This window comes from Aquarana catesbeiana, linkage group LG08 (genome assembly GCF_042186555.1).
Source record: "Aquarana catesbeiana isolate 2022-GZ linkage group LG08, ASM4218655v1, whole genome shotgun sequence".
Classification (NCBI taxonomy): domain Eukaryota; kingdom Metazoa; phylum Chordata; class Amphibia; order Anura; family Ranidae; genus Aquarana; species Aquarana catesbeiana.
In genome coordinates this window covers 138,241,041-138,259,921 of record NC_133331.1, presented here as the reverse complement: position 1 = coordinate 138,259,921, position 18,881 = coordinate 138,241,041, and the positions used below count along the sequence as shown (strand labels likewise).

General features: G+C 40.2%; 1 protein-coding gene across 1 annotated transcript in view; it reads right to left on the bottom strand.

Moving 5' to 3' along the window:
- Positions 1-307: 307 nt before the first annotated feature.
- The window catches only part of SIRT1 (sirtuin 1), a 38,675-nt gene continuing 20,101 nt past the window's right edge, over positions 308-18,881 (bottom strand). Inside the window, exons 5-9 of the mRNA XM_073596438.1 lie at positions 15,547-15,694; positions 14,587-14,666; positions 10,123-10,309; positions 4,635-5,183; positions 308-2,079 (exon numbers count right to left, since the gene is read on the bottom strand). Coding sequence (XP_073452539.1) covers positions 1,781-2,079; positions 4,635-5,183; positions 10,123-10,309; positions 14,587-14,666; positions 15,547-15,694 — 1,263 coding nt within the window. The 3' untranslated portion in view covers positions 308-1,780. The remainder of the gene's footprint in view (positions 2,080-4,634; positions 5,184-10,122; positions 10,310-14,586; positions 14,667-15,546; positions 15,695-18,881) is intronic.

Genomic DNA, 18,881 nt, shown 5'->3' with positions numbered 1-18,881 from the left:
GCAGCCAGATAAAGGCAAGGAAAGCCTCCACTTGTGATTAGCTGTAAGCTTTGACAGCTTCCTGGCAAGATCGCTCAGGCAGGTTTGGACAAGTGTCTAAACATGCCTGAGCTCATCCCTGCGATCTACCTGTCATCTGCCCACAATCAACCAGTAGATCTCAATCGATGAGTTGCCATTAGGAACATCAGGTGTACAGCCCCACAAAAATGTGCACCCAAGGTCCAGACCAATAGTACACGTGTGGAGTCCCAATTAAAAAAAACCCCAAACAAACAAACACACGCGCAACAAACCACCACTGGCCTAAATTAAATCAAAATTTATGTATGACTTTTCAATTACAGTAAACGTGGTACATACACAGAATGCAACATTCATTTTAAAGGAGACATATAAATGTTACATTTACATAGATGGCTTAGATGGATGTTGTCTAAAAAGCATTTATCCCATTGAATACCAAATACACAGATGTAATATACATTTTCAAATGGTACAGAACGTTTTGATTCCATAGCCTCAGCAAACCATCCCAAAAAAAAATAAAAAAAATAATAATATTAAAATATAAATATGAGTTCAACTTAAACTCTGTATTGGCTGGGCTGGCTTAAAAGGTTGTAAGCTTCTCTTCAGGGTTTAGCAAGTCAGGTGGAGTATGGGCCTCACTGCTGTCCGTCCAGAACTGAAATTCTATTTGATGCTAGATGGATTCAACCTTGAAATTTATTTTAGATACTGAAAAAATGTGATATTAAAGAGAGGTGAAGTACAAATATAATACTATACAAGAATGTTCAATATTATAAAATACTGACCAAAAGACAAACGCAGATCAACATTATAGTACAAGTTACTTGCATATTAAGATGATAGAATTTTTATTGAAAGTTCTCTTCGATACAAATTCTACCAGGAGGACAAAGCTCTTCCCACCCACACAAACAAAAGCAGACCAAAAAAATAAATTAGGCACATATTCAACGCAAAACAAGAGCCTCAAACATTTCCATTTATATTTCTTTTAACATAAAAAAAGCTGCAAAATCACATAAATATTGAGAAAACAGATTTATGCAAAGATGCTAGTTCCCATTTTGATCTTGTGGAGATATGCATGTAAGTATCAAAAAGGCAGAAAAGGTAAGAAAATTCTGGTTTATATTGGCTCCTTTCCTCCAAAATTCTCCTAAGCCTATATTACAAAAACAGTAACAGAACTAATCCAATCAAGGAATAAGAGTTATCTAGAAAAATGTAGTTATCTGATAAAAAAGTTCAAGAGGAAAAAAAAAAAAAACAAAAAAAAACCCAAAACATAACTAAAAAGGAAAAATGTAAAATGTGTTACCCAATATTGTACTGTTACATAAAAAACAAAAAAAAAAAACTTGTCTTTGGCCTATTTTAGCTGTTTCTTTAACTTAAACCTTACTTTTAAATAGCTTTCACGAAAATGTTTTTTTTTTTTTTAATAAGAAAAAAAAAAAAAAAAAGTGTTACAGAAAATGATCACAATACTGCATCTGAGTTTCAATCACTAGGCAAAGAAACAAAAAAAGTAAAACAGTACAAAACTAATTACAGAATGGTTTAGTGTAAATTTAAATTTCTTGAAAAAACAAAAATTATGACCATTTACTTCCTGTGTTTTATTATATTTAAAGGAACATTTTCTGTTGTGCATGCTCTGAAGTCCACATATTGACATGCTTTTTTCTGTCCATGTTGCAATCATTAATGCTGGTGATTGGTGGATATTAAGGCAATGTCCATACTATAATTTTGTGTCTGAACTGTCATCACCTAAATTCTCTTTGTTCTCATATATTACAGCAGCTTCAGATTCTTCCTCAAAGCCTGCCCTATTTTCAGTGTCAGAGTCATATTTAATAGGGTAGAAATCTTCATTTTCACTGTCATCTTCAGCAGGTTCCTGCAATCCTGGGCTTGGTAAAGATTCACTGTCGCTGTTTGTACCACAAGAGCTGGATGACAGGTCATCGTCTGAGTCAGAGAACACTTCTGCACCATGAAAAATATAGCGATTGGGGGATAGAAATAAATATTGTGTGCCTAAAAGAATAAAAAAATAATAATTAGAATCAGACATTTTGGAGGTACACATTAGCTACTCAATAGAATAAATGTGTCATCAATGTTGGGAAAAAATACATAAATTTAATACCAATTTAAATGGAACCTAGAACAATAAGGGGGCTGGCATTACCAGTTTGTTTCCTTAGGAGTGTAATCTTGGTTGTTTTACCAGTACTTTGCGAGTCAAAACCCTGGAACAAGCATGCAGCCAAAAAGGTATTGGGACACCAGATATTTTCACGTTTATATTTTAGGTTTGTGACTCACTAGGGTTTAGTAGTGTATACATGGTTTTAATATCACTTTGTTCATGTAAGGCTTTTGAGAGAAGTTAAATCTGTATGAAAATCAGTTTGTACATTGTTTTCTGGACTCCGCGTAGCTTGGTGTGAATGCAAACATGTGGCAAACAGTTTGAAAGCTCCAGTACACTAGCCCTGAATAATAAACAAACTTTTGGACAAGATCAAGAGCTGATCCCACCTTTATCTCCTTACAGCGTCAATCACAACCTCCGGAAGATTTTACCAGGCCATTTTTTGCCAATTGGCACTGCGCTACTTTAACTGGTAATTGCGGTCATGCAACACTTTACCCAAATTAAATTATTATCATCATTTTTTTCACACAAATGGAGCTTTCTTTTGGTGGTATTTGATCACCACTGAGTTGTATTTATTTCCCATTCTAAATAAACTTCTTCATTCATTTAGGCCAAACTGTATTCTGCTACAGGTCTTTGGTAGAAAAAAAAATCCCAATTGGTTTGATGAAACTTATAGCATCTGGAATTTATTTTTTTAATACTAGTAATGGCGGTAATCAGTGACTTATAGCTGGACTGTGATAGTGTGGCAGACAATCTGACACTAGCCAATGCTTGCTCGGGGTACACAGACTAATTGCCACTGACATCAATAGTGACACTAATACAGTGATCAATGCCAATACTATACACTGTCACTGTACTGACACTGGCTCGGAAGGGGTTAACATCTAGGGGTGATCAAGGGGTTAAATGTGTGTCCAACAATGTCTGTGTGTGTTATGTGCTGCTTTTACTAAGTGATCTTGCCGTTTTCCCCTGCCTTGCAGAGAATTAAGAAAAATAAAAAAAAATAAACCACCACAGCGAGATAACTTGTAAAACACAGAGCTCCCTTCCCTGAATGACAGAGCCAATCAGCGGGTCCCAGCGATCAATCATTGGCTGGGACCTGATCGGCCTGTGCTGTAACAAAATCACAGCACAGGCAGGGCAGTGCACATCCCCTAGCCGGAAGCGCTGATCATGCATCAGATACGCAATGCAGTGCAGAGCGACCGCCCTGCAGCAGTATATCTGCATGGGGCAGTCAGCAAGCGACTAAAAGATGAAACTCTAGGATGTCAGCTCCTTTGTAAAAAAAAAAGTTAAAGCACATCATGAATTAAGTCCAAGGAGGTGCATGACACCTTATGGACTTATCTATGCCATTTACATCTGACAGGTTTATAGAACTTCTGGAAGACAGCTGTCACTGTAGTTTCGGGAATCTGATGCTGGACCTTCTGGTCTCTGCATCTTCAACAGTGGAATCACTGCAGCTGCTATACCCATTCCTTCCCTCCTGCCCAGTCACAGAAGCCTTTGTACTATGTGAACATATTCACAAAATACAAAGGCTTCTGTGAATGGGAAGTGGAGGGGAGTGGAGGGTATAGCTGTTCTGTGCACTTCTCTCCTCACAGCTCCCCCATCATATCCTCCTATCCTAGGCAGAGCCATTAAAATTTGTCATATGTAAATAACAGAGATAAGCCCAGGAGGTGTCATGTACCATGCTGGACTTAACTCAATAGCGTGCTTTCACTTTTTTTTTTTTTTTTTTACAAAAAGGAGCTGAATTTCTGGAATTCAGCTTTAATAACCGTTTTTTTTCCCCATCTTCAATTTTAAAAGCTGAAAAATCACATATTAAAAAATAAAGGCTTCTTGGGCAAAATCAAGAAATGCGTAAACCAGTCACTAATATATGTTCAGTTTTTCTTTATTACTTGAAAGCAGGCATAGCTCTGTTTACATATAAAATTCCTCACTTTAAGGACTTCATGCGATTTGCTTGGTTTTTGCCATACTAAGAAATGATACATGTCCTACACTGAAGTTTCCCATACTGCCCAATTCACTTAGAGCAATTTGGAGTTAGAAGCTACAGTTAGTTGTAGATTTAAAGGGGTTCCGCTAGTATGAAGGTCGGCAAGCCGCTGATCACGGGCGACTGGGTGAGGTTTTGGTGTGAAGCCTTTTGTCTTCTTAACATTCTCCTAATAATGCAGAAATATTAAATACGCCAATAGTTAAATCTTTTCCAATATGGTTTTAAGAAAGAAATTAAAAAATATAAAATCACTTGTAACACATAGCTTCTAATTTTTATAATTTGGTTTAATTTTAAAAATGCAATTCCAACCAGGAGGTAACATGCCATACCCTGGGTCCAATGCCGATCACATACTATAACAACTGTCAACTGAAAATGTATGCTTACCATCTAGGCGCTTGCTTATCTGCTCCTTTGCTATTTTGGACACACTTGTCCTGGATGGATCAATACCGTTATCATTGTCACACTTTTCTGGCTCTTCAGTGTTGCTGGTTGGGGTTTCACTTACAGGTTCCGAAGGCTCTGGTGGTGTAAATACTTCTCTACTATCTATATTATCTACAGTTTTTTTTCCTTTACAACTTTGAGAAAGTTCAGAGTCACTTTCTGAGGACAAGCAGTCTTCAAGCGGTGGTGTCAAAGGTAATTCTGGGTGAGCTAGGCCATCTTGAGAGATTAAACCATGCCCAGTGGCCAAAGCCTTAGACTGTGCATCTAGCATAATGGAAAGCACTTTGTTTGGTCGGGGAGGTTTCTCTGTGATTTGTGTAAGTTTCAAGGAACTGTTACAGAGTTCTGCATACTTTCCACCCAGTCTCTGGCTTAGCTCATTGATAATGACATCACAGTCTCCAAGTAGTTCAATATCAAAATGAAGATGAGGCAAAGGCTCTCTATTAATCAAAATTTGAGGCACTTCGTGTGGGATGGAACCTACAAAAAAAAAAATTCACAATTTAAGAGCTGAATTATTTACTACTAAATAAAAGTTATTCATTTTGCTTTGGGAAGAGAATGATAAGCGAGTGATGAGAAAAACCTGTAGGTAAAATTAAAAGATCCAGGTGAAGAGAAGTTTGCTCATTAATTAATCTTATTACATTGCTTAAGTAGACTGCGAGGAAGGGAGAAGTATATAGCAGTAAGAAAGAAATATTAGTACTACAAAATTATGTCAAACACACATTTCCTTGAAAGCTCCTTTATGCCAGTATTCAAGCCATCACATGACAGACTTGACCAGCAAGAGGGCAGCAGTAGAGGATAGCAGCTAGTGTGAATGATGTGATTGGTTCACTACTTTCACATTAAATCAGGATAGAGAAGTCAAAGCTGACACTTCTGACTTATTTATGAATGTGCAAATTTCAGGGCTGCCATCCATTATCAATTCTTCACTATTCTGGAAGTAGTATGTGCATTTGCATATTAGGGGTCCTAAAAGGAAAAAAAAAAAAAAAAAAAGTAGGAAACTGCACCAAATATTGATAAAATTCTGCAATGCACACGCTTATTAAAAGTGGTAAAGTGGTAGTAAATTCAAATTTTTCCCTATAGGTAAGCTTAAAATAAAATCTTACCTGTAGGTAAAGTTAATATTCTAGCGAGCAGCAGCTGGTGACATCACCGGCACATGCACTCTGAACGGCATACCTGTGCAGTTCCTTCAGAGTTATGTACTGTGGGCCAAGACTCCCGTGCGCATGAGTGACATAACCCCAGCTCGGCATTTCAAGCCGCAGCAGCCCGCGAACCTGGAAGGAAGACCAGGTGAAGATGGTAGCCTCTGCAGCGGTGACAGCGCGCCACTGGGAGGGCTTTATTTCAAACACAAGTCTCTCATACGATGCATACTAGCACATTAAGATACTGCCTTGCAGGAAGAAACTTCCTGCAAGTTTACTACAGCTTTAAGGCCAGACGTCACCAAAGGCCTAAAGATTACTCCTTATGAGAAATGGTGTACAATGATAAGGGTCAGACAGGAGGGATTTCAACCATCTATGGGCTCTTGCTAACCACCCTATTTAAAAAAAAAAAAAAAAAAAGGGAAGGAGGAACAATTGGGACTTTGAGTGAGGCGGTGACCTGGTAAGGTCAATTGCCTTCATCCCTATCTAAATGAAAAGAGGGGGACAAGTAATTGGGATTTTGAATGAAGCACATAGGTATAGAAGTTCAATTTTATTGGAAATCAATATTACATAATGTTAACCATAAATACTATTTAGTATATGTATTATGCGATATCAACTGCCTGCAATCATGTGGCAAACTGCCCTCATTGTATGTACGTTGATTTATATGAACTGTATTTGCTATTATATGCTTACCATTATATACTACAATATTGATTTCCAATAAAACTGAACTTCTATACCTACGTGCTTCATTCAAAGTCCCAATTCCTTGTCCCCCTCTTTTCATACCCTATATCAGTGATGGCGAACCTTGGCACCCCAGATGTTTTGGAACTACATTTCACATGATACTCATGCACTTTGCAATGTAGTTGAGCATCACGGCAAATGTAGTTCCAAAACATCTGGGGTGCCAAGGTTCGCCACCACTGCCCTATATGGAAGAGTGGAACGTTGATCTGGCATCCGAGAAGGAGTCAGAGTTTTGGCATAATTGGTTTCAACTATCCTATAAGGGCATTTTGAATGCATCTCTGATTGAAGCAAATGAGAAGTCCTCACCAGATAGCATCTGGTCCCCTGTCGCCTTTCAAAACTAACCAACCTTCTCACCTCTTTGTTTTACAGGATGTCATCTCCAAGGCACGATATTCCATGCATAGTGGGAATGCCCTAGAATTAAGGAATTTTGGAATATATTCTTTGCCTTACTGAAAAGGGGTTACTGGAGTCACAGTACCAGAATCCCCTTGCATTGCTCTTTTGAATAAGCCACTTGAAAAGGTCGCTCATGCTGTTCAAAAGACTAATATTTTTTATTTTCCTGGCAGCCAAATTCACTATAGCCAGATTGTGGAAAGAGACTTCAGGTTTCCATATTTCAGATGAGGCAGAAAGTATCTTGGATTACGACCCATGAAAAACTTGCCAGCATCCTTAATGATACCAGCAAGCATTTCAAAAAGGTCTGGAGTTCATGGGCTCGCTATCTGCAAATTGACCTCTAACTCTTCTGAATGGCTCATCTGGTGGTTGCTACAGCCTTCTTGGATCCTTCTTTCTTTGTCCTCCTCCCTTTTAAAAAAAAAATCACTTTAGCTATGAATGTGGTTTTAACTGTGGATTCATTTTATATTGATAGAGATCCTGCATGTCACAAATGTTTTTCTACTGTATTGTATCCTAAATACATAATAAAAATCTTGAAAGTAAAAATACTGCAATGCACATATGTCATCCAAGGAATAGTCCCCTCCACCGTTTTTATTTTATTTTATTTTTTTTAAACAAAACTTGAGTTACTCCTTAACATCTGAAATATGGAAAATGACAAGGGTCTTGTGTCAACCTCAAACCAAACATACACATCCTAGAGATCTGTTGGCTGAGCAGAACACTGTTAGCAGAGCATTCAGTCAAACCTAATCCGCTGCTATGCTCCTCATCGCATGTGTCATGAATACCACCCTACTGTTTGCTGGGGAATCCAGATACATCCTGGAACTCTCTTGCTAATACCTGGGGGTACAGCGTCACATGGTCCCAATAATGACTAGGAATACTGATCCTCATTTTGGGTGTGCTATGAATACCACCCCCTTGATAGCTGGGGAACCTTGTATGATCCTGTAACTGTCCTACTGATAGCTGAGAATGATCCATCTCCATTCCCTGCTAGAGATCCAGGAGGTGAAATTCAGTAAACCAATGAAACAAAGCCATTTAAATTACAATGTCTGTGCCTTTACCAAGGTAATCATTTGAACTTACAGGAGAATGCATTCAAAACTAGCGCTGCTATCTGAAGAGAACCTGTAGCATCACTGGACTGGGCTGAAGACAAACTTGGAACAAAAAGGTATGCAGAGACTGTTTCCAGCCATACAGAGCAAGTGTTTTTCACTTTGTTTGCTGCAGAAGTTTGCCATCTACTAGCTCAGAGGACTGCAAAGACTGATTTATTTTGTGCATTCTAAGTATATTCTTTCATAATGATATTTCACCTATTATAAAGGATTAAGGTAATTGTAACTATTGCCACTGGTCTATTTGCACTTTTTTTTCTTGTGCGTTTTGTTGAGCTCCAGCACGCTATTGGTCTATTAAGCATATATTCCTGGAGGGCCATTTAAAATCACTAGGCTTGGCAAGTCAGGAATAGCAATTTCCAGATATCTATCCTGACAATTTGCCTTATGGCATTAGTGGTATCTAGTCAGGAAGGGACCAAAAAAGTACTTAAATTTACATTTGTTCGTACTTTTGTGAATTTGAATGGTTAGGAGTACCAGCAAAACCCAATTTGTGTTCACACAGATATTACAAGCAACGTAGAGATGTACAAAAAACAAAACAAAAAAAGACTGCAGTTATTGTACTTCAACGAGGACCCTGCACTAAAAAGGCAAAGTAAACTTATTACAACAGAGGCACCTCCTCTATACCAAATATATGCTTTAAAGCTAAAGGATAAGTTCACCTTAAAATAAGAAATATAGGTTATTGCCACATAAACTTAGCATTGAAAGTCATAACGGGTACCCTCATCCTGGAAGGATATATTGAAGAGGGGTGAGGGGAGTATGGCCAGGACTACTCCAACAGAGCCCTACCTCCCCAGAAGAGAATATTGGACTATTCCGGTACCCAAATAAATAGTAAACTGTATATAAAAATTTCAGTTTATTTTATTTACAGACATGTGATACAAAAAAGCCCCTTAGCAGGGTTATTTGCAACATAAATAATTGAACAAACATTAAAAACAATGCTAGGTACAAGATAAGAAAAATAAATGCCCTTTTTTTAACCTGCAAAAATAAGTGAGCATTTATTTATTTTTTTTACACTGCAGAATGTGAAGCATTACACCTGCAATCTGCAGATCATGGGAGCAATGCCAGGATCCTGCAAACTGTTAGCTGCCTGCACCTCCTGTATGGTCAGAAAGTTACTGAACTGCAGGAAGAATCCATGAACGAGAGAGTTCACCAGTGCCCTGGCAGTCTGAAAGCTACATCTGTCACCGTGGCCGACGGTACTTGTAGTTTATTCATTCACAGGAAACTAAATGAATGAGAAAGCTGTGTGGGTGGAGCCCCACAGAGCTTCAATGTTTTCAAATTTTGACAAGTGCAGGGAGAAGATTCCTGCCCGCTGTCACAGAGCAGGGAGCACTGGTGGCGGACGTGGGTGTATAGGAGCATTTTACTAAATAGGGGTGTAACATGTAACATGCTCCTAAAAAGGTGAACTTAGCCTTTAAAAAATGCAGGGAAAAAAAAAAAAAAATGAATATGCAAGTTACAACTTTTTTTTTTTAAATCCTGAAAAAGATCTGTAGCACAAATCTCAGCAGATGTGTTAGAGCGACTTTGTGAAATTTAGGATATTCTGTTTTCGGAAAGTATAGATACATAATTTTCTTTGTTGTAGAAGCCAGGAGTAAGCCAAATATATTTTCTAAGCCTCTTAAATCATAAGCCTTTTTAGTGCAAAGTCAGCTTTAAAAGTGTTAAAATATCATTTCTTCTCAACCATTTACTATCAAATATTTTTCAGAAAAGAGAAAAAGGCAGTGCACTCAACTGACGATCTTAAACACACACAAACAAAAAAAAAAAAGGAACATATCAAATTATATGCCACTGCATAAAATAATTACTTTTCCATCTGAAGTGTATAATTTTCTAATACCTCACTGTTTAATCAGTTGACACTAAGGTACGTACTTGGTATTAAAGCAACTGGTCTCACTTTCAGCGAGGATCCAATAACAATAAGGAGGTCAACCTCATCCTTATCATATTTCATCGCCCTGTGGAATTGTTCAGGCAAATTCTCCCCAAAAAATACAATATCGGGTTTCATAATTGCAAGGGGCTCGTCTGGTGGACACCTAGGACATCGTGGAACAACCTGTACAGGAAACAAAAATAGCTGTCTCAAAATGTTTTTCACTTTTGCGATTAGACCCATTTTGGCATATGTTACTCTTTGGTAACTGCTTAAAAGTTTGAATTCAGAAATTCCAAAGTTTTCAGGGCCAAAAGTTTTCTATTATAGTGAAATCCTAATTTTTGCATTATGGCAAATACACTTCAGTTTCTGACACTACCCAAATGAAGTTGCATAACCCAACCAATTTACTGTAAATATATTGCCAGACAAACCTCCTCACCTCAAAAGGCTACGATATTTGCATGCATATGTGCCTCATTCTCCCAGTCATTCGACAGCCCACGGGGTCTAGCAATTGGCTTCTGGGTCCAGGCACTGTCACAAGGGAGGCGTTACATGCTTATCCATACCAGAAAGTAGCAGTTAGAGCTGTTGACTGTAAAGGAGTGGCCAGGGAAATGGTGTGCATGGGCAAGTTGACAGTGTCTCTAACTGCCTATGTAGTCAAAATGCGACAGACTATCAGACTGCCCTCAGCAACTAATCAGGTTTAATGTTTTGAATGAATTAAAACTACTTTTGCTTTTAGAGAGACCAATCACAAAAAAACAAAATGCAGTTTATGAAAACAAAAAACAAATAATACCTCTTGCAGAGCTATGGTGGCCAAGGATTCTTCAGCATCTGACACACATACGGTGTGTCAGATGCCTTGTCCCCCTCTGCATGCTGTAGTTCCTACTGCAAGCTGCTAAATCACTATTGTGCTCTGTATTAACAGTTGCGCTGAAGCCTAATATGGGGGGGGGGGGGGGGGGGGGAATTTAATATACATGGCTCAAAAAAAAAAAAAAAAAATTAAAAGGAACACCTTGAAAACACATCAGTTCTCGGGGGGGGGGGGGGGGGGGGGTGGATGGATGGATATCTATACGAGTATGGACTGAGTAATGAAAGGATGCCACAACTTTTGATTGAAATGAAAATCATCAACCTACAGAGGGCTGAATTCAAAAGCCCCCCCCCCCCCCCCCGATAATCAAATCAAGTAAAAAAAAAAAAAAAAAATAAAAAAAAAAAAAAAAAAAAAAAAAAAAAAAAGGATGCAGCAGGCTAGTCCATTTTGCTGAAATTTCACTGCAGTAACTCAAAAATGGTACTCAGGAATTTGTATGGCTCCCACGTGCTTGTATGCATGCCCGACAACGTGCTCCTAATGAAACGACGGATGGTGTCCTGGGGTATTTACTCCCAGAACTGGACCAGGGCATCACTGAGCTCCTGGACAGACTGAGGTGCAACCTGTTGGTTTTGGATGGACCAAAACATAATGTCCCAGAGGTGTTCTATTGGATTTAGGTCAGGTGAGCATTGGGGCCATTCAATGGTATCAATTCCTTCATCCTCCAGGAACTGGCTGCATACTCTCGCCACAAGAGGCCCGGCATTGTCGTGCACCAGGAGGAACCCAGGACCCACTGCACCAGCGTAGGGTCTGACAATGGGCCCAAGGATTCCATCCGGATACCTAATGGCAGTCAGTGTGCCATTGTCTAGACTGTGGAGGTCTGTGCATCCCTCCATTGATATGCCTCCCCAGACCATCACTGACCCATCACCAAAAGAGTCATGCTGAACGATGTTACAGGCAGCATAACGTTCTCCACGCCTTCTCCAGACCCTTTTATGTCTGTCACATGTGCTCAGGGTGAACCTGCTCTCATCTGTGAAAAACACAGGGTGTCAGTGTTGGAAATGCCAATTCTGGTGTTAAATGGCAATCAAGCTCCACTGTGCCAGGCAGTGAGCACAGGGCCCACTAGAGGATGTCAGGCTCTCAGGCCACCCTCATGAAGTCTGTTTCTGATTGTTTGGTCAGAGAAATTCACACCAAAGGCGTGCTGGAGGTAATTTTGTAGGGCTTTGGTAGTGTTCATCCTGTTCCTCATTGCACAAAGGAGCAGATACTCGTTCTGCTGATGAGTTAAGGACCTTCTATGGCCATGTCCAGCTCTCCTAGAGTAACTAACTGCCCACACAGCAAACCTGGCAATGGCACGTACTGATGTGCCATCCTGGAGGAGTTGGACTGCCTGGGCAACCTCTATAGGGTCCAGGTATCACCTCACAGTACCAGTAGTGACATTGATCCTAGCCTAATGAAAAACAGTAAGAAAAGAGTTGGGGAAATAAAATGTCAGTGGCCTCCACCTGTAAAACAATTCCTGTTTTGGAGGTTGTCTCATTGTTGTACATCTAGTGCACCTGTTCATTTCATTACCAAAGAAGCTGAAGCCGATTAACAACCCCCTCTTCTACTTAATGGACCAGATCAATACCCCAGGAGTTTAAATTGACTTGAAGCAATACTCTGCTTAAAAAGTGTTCCTTTAATCTGGGGTTGGGCTTGGCCCCAGTGAAGGGAACTCTTAAGGCGTCAGCATATCATGACATTTTGGACAATTTCATGCTCCCAACTTTGTGGGAACAGTTTGGGGATGGCCCCTTCCTGTTCCAACATGACTGCACACCAGTGAATAAAGCAAGGTCCATAAAGACATGGATGAGCGAGTTTGGGGTGGAGGAACTTGACTGGCCTGCACAAAGTCCTGACCTCTACCCGATAGAACACCTTTGGGATGAATTAGAGCGGAGACTGCAAGCCAGGCCTTAGCTTCCACATCCAGACAGCTTGCTATGGGACTCCAGAAGAGGAGGTAGGAGACTGCTCTATGCAATACCACCGCACAAAGCAGGTAAGCACAGCATCTTTATTTGAATTAAAAAAATAAAAATATTAAATTTGCACCAAGCTGGTTCAAACATTCTTTCCTTCACTAAAAGACGCACTTGCTGGGAGTGCTGTATAAACTGTATTGTAACCTCAGCTACATACAGCATCCAGTGCTGTGTTCTGACAGAAGGATGGAGACTTTCCATCCTGTTCTCAGAACAAAACAAAACAAAAAAAAAAAAAAAAAAAAAAAACTAAAAAAAAAAAAACTGTCAGGCTGAGTGCTGCCCAGCCATTCAGAAGAAGCTTTGTATTTTTTGAATGAATACAAGGCTGAGGTGAAGGTTGTGACATTATTCGTCCACCTCAGCCATTCAGTGGAAGCCTTGTACTCATTCATAAAATACAACCCCCTGAATGACTGAGCAGCACTCACTGGAACACAATGCTGTATACTGTACATAGCAGATACTACATACATTTTAAGAGCACTCCAAGCAAGCACATCTGTTAGTAAATTAAATAGATCATTTTTAAAGTTATATCAAACCTGGAGTTAGAGCTGCACAATAAATCGTTAAAGAATTGAGATCGCGATTCAACCCCCCTCACGATCGTAACACAGCATTTCCTTGATTCAGTGCAGAGAGTTCTCTGCTCAAGCCGACAGCTGTCAAAAAAAAAAAAAAAAAAAAAACCCTAACAGGCAGCCTGCCAAGTGTATCACAACATTGCTCAGCCAAGATAAGACATTTAGTTCTTTTAGAAAATCACATCAAAATGAATGAACAGCGATGTGGCCTCCTGAAGCCTAGGTTCTTTCCCTCTGCTCTCCGCGGCATTGCAAGTGTGAAGTCACAAGCTGTCACAGCCGCGGTCACGCTGCGTGGCTTGAATGGCTTCTGGGACCTGTGACATGTCCCAGAAGATTGCAGGGAGGGGTCGTCACCCAGGTGGCGCGAGCGGAAGTAGGAACTGGGTACCTGTCAAAACTAGGTACACCCCCCCCCCCAAAAAAAAAAAAAAAAAATGTATTATAATAATAATATGACATGCCAAATATGGCATGTCAGTGGGTGAGGAGTCCTTAAAGCAGAAGTTCCACTTTTGGGTGGAACTCTGCTTTAAAGACTAAACCTTTTTCAGAAACCCTAGAGAATAAAATGGCGGTTGTTGCAATATTTTATGTGGCACTGTATTCATGCAGCAGTCTTTCAAACGCAATATTTTTGGAAAAAATACATTTTAAAGAACAAACAAAAAACAAACACACACACCATAACAGAAAAGTTACCCTGATTTTTTGGTATTATGTGAAAGATGTTACGCTGCGAGAATTGTGATCTTTAGTCAAAAAAAAAAAAAAAAAAAATCGCAATTCTCATTTTAGCCAGAATCGTGCAGCTCTACCTGGAGTTAGTCTTTAACTCATGCTATCAGAAATCATCTTATATTTTTTTTTAATTCAAAGCTGATAAAAGCTTAACTCCATTTACTAAATGAATGAGGCACATCATCAATATTTAAAAATATAGAACACTGTGTACTGAACAAACAGTACCTGATTAAATATGTCCTCTCTGACAGCTTCACAGTCAACTTTATGTTTGCAGATTAGACAAGAGGCCATTGCAAATGAGCCTATGAAAGAGAAAAAACAAATCTATATTACTATACATAGTTTATACCAAAAATGAAAAAAAGTAGTTTCCAAAAAAACATTTATTGTTAGCACAAATTACTGAATGGTTGAATTGGTAAATTTAACACACTGACCGTGTATGAACTACATATTGTATTGCCATCTCAATGGGTGTGGGTATGTATACATACGTGTGAGATTGTTTATGTGCAAAGTACACAGAGTCATTTTAAACTACTAAACTGGGGATACATTTTTTTGCATTGCTGTACAGTATAGACAATTCTAATAAAAGTGAAACTATCATTTATTGTGAAATAAAAAAGTAAGAACACGGTCAGTCAGACCTAAAGAATACTTTAATTTTAGGCCAGGAAAGCAATTGCTCTCAACAAATACTTGACAAAAGCATAATGAGCCAGTATGCACCGCATACTGGCTCATTATGAAATACTTACCTTAGAACGAAACGTCGGCATCGCATCTCAGTGAACGCCGAGGGAGCTGACATTTTCCCCTCAGCGTTTCTTCCATATTCGCGGCTCTGGCGCTTGAGTGGCCAGAGCCGTAATGACGTCTGCGCGCGGAAGTCCTCTATTCCGGCAGCATCCACCGGACCTTCAGAGCGCATGCATGCAAGGTGAATATCTCCTAAACCGTTCAGGTTTAGGAGATACTCATTTTACCTACAGGTAAGCCTTATTATAGGCTTACTTGTAGGTAAAAATGTTCTAAAAAGGGGTGTACAACCAACAACCACTTTAGAAAATATAATATATATTATATATACACACATACACACACACACACACATACTACACACACTTTAAATGTGCCTACTTTTTTTTTTTTTTAAACCAAAGAATATAAACTGCTCACCATGACACTGGATAATTCTTTGAATTCCTGCTACTTGCTCCAGTGTATCTATATTCTGAGTATAATTTCTAAGTACCTTTCCCTCTTTATCCAACATAGCAATAAACTTGTGACAGAGAGATGGCTGAAACTGTCCCGGAAAAATTTCCTAAAAAAGGAAGAAAAGGAGACAAGTGATGAAAAGACTGATATACCAATTAAGAACCATGTATTCGTAAAATGTATAATCAGGGCAACAAAACAAAAAATAGGATTTTTAGAACAGCTTACCTGTAAAATCCTTTTCTTGGAGTATATCATGTGAGGCAGAGCCTTAAGTAATTACTTAATGGGTTATAAGCCACCTTCAGGTGTTGACACTGGTAAATCCAATAAAGGAAGTTCACTCCCTATATAACCCCTCCTCCTTCCTTCCAGGAGCACATCCGTTTTTGTAGCAAAGCAATATTACTTAACCACTTGACGACCGCCTCACGCCGATTTACGTCGGCAAGGTGGCACGGACAGGCAAAATCACGTACATGTACGTGATTTGCCTTCCGCGGGTGGGGGGTCCGATCGGACCCCCCCCCCCGGTGCCCGAGGCGGTCGTCTTTTCTCCCACGGCGATCGGAGATGAGGGGGAGGCCATCCGTTCGTGGCCCCCCCCTCGCGATCGCCGCCGGCCAATGAAAACATTCCTTTGCTGCTGTATGCTAAACAGCAGCAAAGGAAATGTCATCTCTCCTCGGCTCGGTAATTTCCGTTCCGGCCCGAGGAGAGAAGACAAGTGAGTGAGTGCACAACACACACACACACACACAGTAGAACATGCCAGGCACACAAAACACCCCGATCCCCCCCCGATCGCCCCCCCGATCCCCCCCCAATCACCCCCCCCCCCCCCCTGTCACAAACTGACACTAGCAGTTTTTTTTTTTTTTTTTTTTTCTGATTACTGTATTGGTGTCAGTTTGTGACAGTTACAGTGTTGGGACAGTTACTGTTACCCCCATTTAGGTCTAGGATACCCCCCTAACCCCCCCTAATAAAGTTTTAACCCCTTGATCACCCCCTGTCACCAGTGTCACTAAGCGATCATTTTTCTGATCGCTGTATTAGTGTCGCTGGTGACGCTAGTTAGTGAGGTAAATATTTAGGTTTGCCGTCAGCGTTTTATAGCGACAGGGACCCCCATATACTATCTAATAAATGTTTTAACCCCTTGATTGCCCCCTAGTTAACCCTTTCACCACTGATCACCGTATAACTGTTACGGGTGACGCTGGTTAGTTAGTTTATTTTTTATAGTGTCAGGGCTACCGCCGTTTATTACCGAATAAAGGTTTAGCCCCCCGGTCGCCCGGCGGTGATATGCGTCGCCCCAGGCAGCGTCAGATTAGCGCCAGTACCGCTAACACCCACGCACGCAGCATACGCCTCCCTTAGTGGTATAGTATCTGAACGGATCAATATCTGATCTGATCAGATCTATACTAGCGTCCCCAGCAGTTTAGGGTTCCCAAAAACGCAGTGTTAGCGGGATCAGCCCAGATACCTGCTAGCACCTGCGTTTTGCCCCTCCGCCCGGCCCAGCCCACCCAAGTGCAGTATCGATCGATCACTGTCGCTTACAAAACACTAAACGCATAACTGCACCGTTTGCAGAGTCAGGCCTGATCCCTGCGATCGCTAACAGTTTTTTTGGAAGCTTTTTATTGAACTGGCAAGCACCAGCGGCCTAGTACACCCCGGTCGTAGTCAAACCAGCGCTGCAGTAACACTTGGTGACGTGGCGAGTCCCATAAGTGCAGTTCAAGCTGGTGAGGTGGCAAGCACAAGTAGTGTCCCGCTGCCACCAAAAAGACAAACACAGGCCCGTCATGCCCATAATGCCCTTCCTGCTGCATTCGCCAATCCTAATTGGGAACACACCGCTTCTGCAGCGCCCGTACTTCCCCCATTCACATCCCCAACCAAATGCAGTCGGCTGCATGAGAGGCATTTTCTTTATGTCCTCCTGAGTACCCCTACCCAACGAACCCCCCCAAAAAAGATGTCGTGTCTGCAGCAAGCGCGGATATTATTGCTATTATTGTCCCTCCTGTCCTGACAATCCTGGTCTTTGCATTGGTGAATGTTTTGAACGCTACCATGCACTAGTTATTAGCGTAGGGTACAGCATTGCACAGACTAGGCACACTTTCACAGGGTCTCCCAAGATGCCATCGCATTTTGAGAGACCCGAACCTGGAACCGGTTACAGTTATAAAAGTTAGTTACAAAAAAAGTGTAAAAAAAAATATATTATATATATATATATATATATATATATATATATATATATATATATATATATATATATATATATATATATATATATATATAAAATAAAAAAAAATAGTTGTCGTTTTATTGTTCTCTCTCTCTATTCTCTCTCTCTATTGTTCTGCTCTTTTTTTACTGTATTCTATTCTGCAATGTTTTATTGTTATTGTTATTATGTTTTATCATGTTTGTTTTTCAGGTATGTAATTATTTATACTTTACTGTTTACTGTGCTTTATTGTTAACCATTTTTTTGTCTTCAGGTACGCCATTCACGACTTTGAATGGTTATACCAGAATGATGCCTGCAGGTTTAGGTATCATCTTGGTATCATTCTTTTCAGCCAGCGGTCGGCTTTCATGTAAAAGCAATCCTAGTGGCTAATTAGCCTCTAGACTGCTTTTACAAGCCGTGGGAGGGAATGCCCCCCCCCCCCCCCCCACACCGTCTTCCGTGTTTTTCTCTGGCTCTCCTGTCTCAACAGGGAACCTGAGAATGCAGCCGGTGATTCAGCCAGCTGACCATAGAGCTGATCAGAGTGGCTCCAAACATCTCTATGGCCTAAGAAACCGGAAGCTACGATCATTTTATGACTTAGATTTCGCCGGATGTAAATAGCGCCATTGGGAAATTGGGGAAGCATTTTATCACACCGATCTTGGTGTCATCAGATGCTTTGAGGGCAGAGGAGAGATCTAGGGTCTAATAGACCCCAATTTTTTCAAAAAAGAGTACCTGTCACTACCTATTGCTATCATAGGGGATATTTGCATTCCCCGAGATAACAATAAAAATGATTAAAAAAAAAAAAAAAAAATGAAAGGAACAGTTTAAAAATAAGATAAAAAAGCAAAAAAATAATAAAAGAAAAAAAAAAAAAAAAAGCACCCCTGTCGCCCCCTGCTCTCGCACTAAGGCGAACGCAAACGGCGGTCTGTCGTCAAACGTAAACAGCAATTGTACCATGCATGTGAGGTATCGCCGCGAAGGTCAGATCGAGGGCAGTAATTTTTGCAGTAGACCTCCT